The 6,000-nt window shown below is 34.9% G+C and overlaps 1 protein-coding gene across 1 annotated transcript; it reads left to right on the top strand.

Annotated features, from left to right (window-relative positions):
- The first annotated feature begins 2,509 nt into the window (after window positions 1–2,509).
- Window positions 2,510–3,989, top strand: LOC125646446 (suppressor of cytokine signaling 2-like). Its single transcript, XM_048872742.2, has one exon. It carries the CDS (start codon window positions 2,569–2,571, stop codon window positions 3,238–3,240), a length of 672 nt encoding a protein of 223 aa, XP_048728699.1. The 5' UTR covers window positions 2,510–2,568; the 3' UTR covers window positions 3,241–3,989.
- The last annotated feature ends 2,011 nt before the right edge of the window (window positions 3,990–6,000 follow it).

Raw genomic sequence — 6,000 nt, 5'->3', positions numbered from 1 at the left:
GCTTTAAAACACCTCCTGTCAAAGTTATAACTTTATACAGCGCATTATACGATAATTATCTCCCTTTGAAAATATCTTTATTTCATAAAATATTATTGTTTGATTTACAAGAATGACATACCTCATGATGCTGAATGGTTAAAATATTTGTTTCAGATTTAAAATTGTTTCATTGATGGAATATAGTTGTATTGTATTTTGGGTTAATTCTAAAAATAGCCTAACTTTGAGAAATCGTTACTTTGTATCGAAAAAAAATGCCCGCTTTGAATTTTTTATATTTTGTGCTATAATACCTATTCAAACTTTTGGTCATAGTATTTCAAATTTCCTATGCTGCATTTTTTAGGAAGTAAGACCTGAAATATAAAAAAAATCCCAAAAAATTTCAAATTTGAAAATTGAAGAAACCACCTATCTTAGACTGCTTGACAAAATACTTTCTATACTGACTATCAATCTTGTTTTTATTGTTTTTGATGTGGAAACAAATATGATTCAATCAAATAAGTTACTTTAAGGATATATTTTATATGTTAAATGTAATAAAATGTTGAAATTTCACAAAAAATGGGTTTTTGATGCTATCCAATGAACAAATATGGTGAGAAATGACTTTCTGTTGCCATGGCAACAGGGTTAATTTTTTTCAATTTTGATATATATGTTTCAGTAAAGTATTTAATAAGAGACATTTAAAGTAAGTTTAAGCATATTCTGTGACAACCCATTTCTCAGTACCTTAGTAATTCTTTGACCATTACATAGAATTGTCTTAAAAGGACTAAATCAGGCATGAAGGTGAGGGGTGCCTTAATGGACGATCCTCTCCCATACGGACTTCGGACGCGGTTTGAGACGATATTACTGATTTATAATTCAAACTGTTTCAATTGCGTAAATATCAATGCATTGAAAGATTTGTTATATATAAAGAAGTATTTATCATATTTTTTAAAAAATAAATACAAGTGCATATGCTAAAATCTTAAATCTTAAAATCCCGCAAGATTATTTATAGTTATTCTTTTCATTGTGATAGTGTTGAATACATGTGCAGTACATTCACAATCCCACTGTCATGTACCTCCTCCGTTAGCCAGGCAAAACCTGCTGTCCCCTTCTTACCATGGGAAGGTGGAAGTAGGATTTTAAGTAGGATAAGTCCTGTAACTCACCGGACAGATAAAACTGCATGCTTTCAGATCTCGGAGGAGTTCCGAATTTAAATCCGATAGTTTTGATGTACTGGCAACGGTCAAAGTCACTATCAGAATACTTTTAGAACTGCTGGATTAAAAATCCGATGCGCTCTTGTTCTGAACATCAAACATCAAATTAAGCTATGCGATTAAGAGGGGAAGGAGGGAGGGGGGGGGGGGTACAACTAGAGTTTACATTGATGTTGCAAGATGTGATAAAGCAGATAAATTGTTTGATTTTCATATTTTTTTGTATCATGCGTTCTAGTATCTTTAATGCGATGTGTTCTAAATAAAACAGAAGCCGCGTGTGCTAAGAAGTTCTATATAACACACAGCCAATTGCATCGCTTGGGGGTCGAATTTACTATATAAAGAGTATATAGTAAATTCAACCCCCAAGCGATGCAATTGCCTGTGATATAACATATAACGGAATAACGATGCACACATTTCACTTTGCATGAACAATGTCTCCACGCATCCAAGCAATGCTTCTACACCTTCTATGCGAAACTGTTGCAAAAATTTACGAAATAATGTCTTATTATATACCTCACTGTAATTGAAACAGTACAAAGCGTAAGTAATTAGTGCAAAATAATTATTGTTTTAGTGCTTCTTCGATGTATGAATGAATTTCTTATTCTACAGTTATTTCCCAATAGCTAGTTATGTATATGTGTCTATAGTAATGGGTTTATAATGATTTAATTGCTTTATTGAATCCAGGAAAATTTGGGTAATCGTTATCTACCCCCCCCCCCTCTTCCCCAAAGTGAACCTCTTAATCATATTGCATAATCAAATGTGGTTTTGGCGAGTATCTGTAAGGGAAGACGACAATGAGACGATTAGCACTTTGAGTACATTACCACTGAAATTGAATAATATTAACAAGAGTAAAAGAATGACTGGGTAATTACTATACCAATACTCTGGTGACCTCACTGATATAGGATGCTTATTTCTTTATCTATTCTCATTCTAAATTCCACCTTATAGAACTCGTATTGGGCAAACTTAATTCTTCTCACATACTATCAAAAAACTGGAATTATCTCCCCCTGGAAGCTCAGCTGTTTCAGCTTCATCTCACTATTCTAATACTAATGCTTTACATCATTTAATCCTCGAGTATTTTTTTTTCTAATCTAGCAATCGCTACTCCCTTCATAGGAGATATAATCTTCGACAAGCTGAAGTGATCCTCGTCTTATATCAGACGGCATCTGTTTGATATCGGAATAGATTCATTTCTTGACGTTTACAAAAAATACCACACTTTTCCAGAAATAGAATCGAAAGTAAAAGAGCGGTAGCCTACAGATATAGTCGGCAGGGATTATGAAAATCTAAACGCCGAATGGCTGACGGGGTGTCGTTATCCACTGACCCTGGGTCAAACGAAAGTGACACGGTGTCCGTGAAGTGTAGCGCACGTGGTCCAGAGATGGACGATGAGAGACGGTCGGCTTATCTTTGTGCAAAAGACATGGTGATTCAGATTGAAACAGCACAGTTGTTAACACAGACTGGGTGGTACTATGAACATTTCACAAGTAAGGAGGCGACTAAATTATTACAGAAGGAACCAGAAGGGACTTTTCTAATCCGGAACAGCTCAGATTCTAAGTACTTATATTCTCTAAGTGTCAAAATTAATCGGGGGACAACCAATGTTCGAATTCTGTATCTCAACGGACATTTCCAACTCGACAGTGACGAACGAAGTCGTGCAGGTATGCCTAAATTCGACAGCGCAGTTGCTTTGGTGGATTTTTATGCTCGTTTGACACACATGGGCAAAGATTATAATTGTAAATGGATGGAGAGCTCGGGCATAAAGGGCTTATCAATAGCACTGCAGAAACCCAAACCAAATCGTGTCGTGGATTTGAGTCATTTGTGTCGTTTATCTATACACCGGAGTGTACCAAACACCGTCAACAGGACAGAAATGCGGAGTTTTTTGGATAAACTACCTGTTCCTGGACCACTAATAAGCTACTTGAAAGAATATCCGTATATACATTAACTTTTGTTGTGCATACTACAGTGCTCCCTCGATATAGCCCCCTCCGTTATAATGCCACCCCCGCTTATTGCCTGAAAATCCTAAAGAACGGATTTCCTCCCATGTTATCACCCCCGTTTTTATGCCAAACCCGCATAATCCACATGCATGCCAATGATTTTCAAAAACAAATGGTCAAAGTTTATAGGTTTACCCTCGATAATAATGTCAATTACCAATGTGGTGAAGTGTGACAGTTTGGACAAGGTATTCAGGTGGCAAGGTTAATTACTAATAATTGCAAAATTGAACTTAAGATGATTTAAATGTTTATACAAAATGGAGTACAAATAACTTTATGGTATTGAATTTCTTTTGATTGCTCAGAGAATTGTCCGTAATGGTGAATTTGTTATAATGACACCCCCGCTTTATTGCCCAAATTCGTCTTATACAAAAGTTGGCAATATATCGAAGGAGCTCTGTATTTCATTCAAGTGAAACATGACCTCAACTTTGGTTCTGAAGTTAGAACAGTTTGAAATTATACATATTTAGGAATCCCTTTTAATTTCATACACTACAGCTGCTAAAGGAGAGAATAAATATTAAAGATATCAATAAACCATACTCTAGAATCAATTGTATGACATGACACCAAACTGAAAGCAATGCAGTATATTGTACATCAATTTATAAATTCAAGTATTAGTACTATTACATTAAAAAGGACAAACATGCATCGCATGTTGTCAAAGTTCACAATTATATTATATGCATTTTGTCTTTCTTATGAATATAGATATTAATCCGCCGAAATACTGCGATGATTAGTCACAATACGGATTTAAATTTAAGCGCCGATGGCAAAAAATCACTAATTATTAGGTAGTCACGTGGGACGGTGACGTCACATGCTACCTTCTTGGATCAGCTGATTGTGAAAGTAGTGTTAAATAAGCTTAGAAACTCATCATTTATTCACCATGGACAACATTTATTTCGATGTTGACAAATTTCTCGAGATAAAAAGAACATATCGCATGTTTTCAAAGTATATGGCAAAATTATATATGCATAGCATCTTTTCTTTCTTATGAATATAGAACATCAATATACATGTATTGCCACACAAATAGAAATATTTTTTATGATTTCGAACATCAAATTATCATCTGCTAGTGGAGACTGGGAGATGTACAATATCCCTCTCAATGAAAGAATTTGTAAATATGTATAACTTTTGACATACTGCTGATGAATTTCATTATATTCTTGAATGTAAAGAACTAACGAATTTTAAAAGGTATTCAATGTATAACGACCATATTTCATAGCTAGCGAATCACAGGCAATTGCATCGCTGGGGTTGAATTTACTATTAAAGAGTACTCTTTCTATAGTACATTCGACCCCCAAGCGATGCAATAGCCTGTGTAGTGAATGGATGGTGGGATTTTTGTAACCATGGTATTATTTTGGAGGGTTCATTAAATAAAAAATAATCCATCAAAGGAATATTTTCTAAATTTTGTTTACTGCTTAATTAATTTCACCTAAAATTAAACATTGAAGTCTATGGGAAAACCACGCTTTATTAAACTATTTTTATAAGAAATCATACTTTCATACTACCCTTGGTTGAGAGTTACATGTATACACTTTCTCATTAGGAAAATATAAAGAAAAAAAATCATTTACCACACATATTTTTCGAAAATTAGATTTTTCTTATTTGTACAAAGAGCAGATAACTCTTCAAAAAAAACCTATCAAGTGTAGAAAGGTCAGCTTCTAATCATTTACTAATCACGCGAATTCTATTTACTTTACTTTCATCGTCATTTAACAATTTACAATCAAGTTGATTTTAAAAATCCTTCAAAATTGTTCATTATCCTTTGTTGTACATATTTTAAAAATACCTTAAGATAGAAATCTTTAAATGCTAGATAACATCACCAAATAGTATCAAGTTAGCTATGTACTTGTATTATGCATTGGGACATAGCATCCCTGAGCGGCGATGGAGGGGGGATCGGGACAAAGCTTCCTTGAGCGGAAAGGGGGTGGGCATCGAAATAAAGCTTCCCTGAGCGACGGGGGTGGGGTGGGGATGGGGTGGGGGTAGTATGTAGGAAACTTCTACTGCCTCGTTAGTGAACTTACTTTTCTAGTAATATGGTTGAATATCTCTCTAAGCAACGGTGAGCGTGTTCAGATAGCTGTACGTTACAACATTATTATGTAGCTACGTTTCAAACGACCTGAACTTCTTTCATTTATCTGACAATTATTCCAAACAACCTCCCACCCCCCCACCCACCCCCCCCCCCCCCCCCCCCCATCCTACACAACTAAAAACAACAACAAAAATAACAACAACAAAAGCCCCACAAGGGTGCTAATTCATTCCATTTTTGAATACATACCTAGGTGTAAAATTTTAACTCGGACAGAGACCATGATAGTAATACATTGTAACTGGTTTCACGTATCACACCTGTAATTGTCCAATCAAAATGAACTTAGTCAATTGTAGTTCCATACATCTAAAAACAATACTTTTATTTCATGCATGATTTTTCTCATTTCCCATCATTCTTTTCTCTTAACTTTTGCACCCCTGATTAGGAAACTTTGTGTAATTTGTAGAAATAATCAATTGTTTACAAAGGACCTATTTGATGTTGGCAGCTGAGGTTATTTCCTATGGTGTACTCCGGCTGTTTACAAACAAGTAAGAACACGTGGATATGAGTATAGTCTTTTCTCTCTAAT

Source organism: Ostrea edulis, chromosome 6, assembly GCF_947568905.1.
Source record: "Ostrea edulis chromosome 6, xbOstEdul1.1, whole genome shotgun sequence".
NCBI classification, from domain to species: domain Eukaryota; kingdom Metazoa; phylum Mollusca; class Bivalvia; order Ostreida; family Ostreidae; genus Ostrea; species Ostrea edulis.
This window is presented reverse-complemented; position numbering and strand designations above follow the sequence as displayed.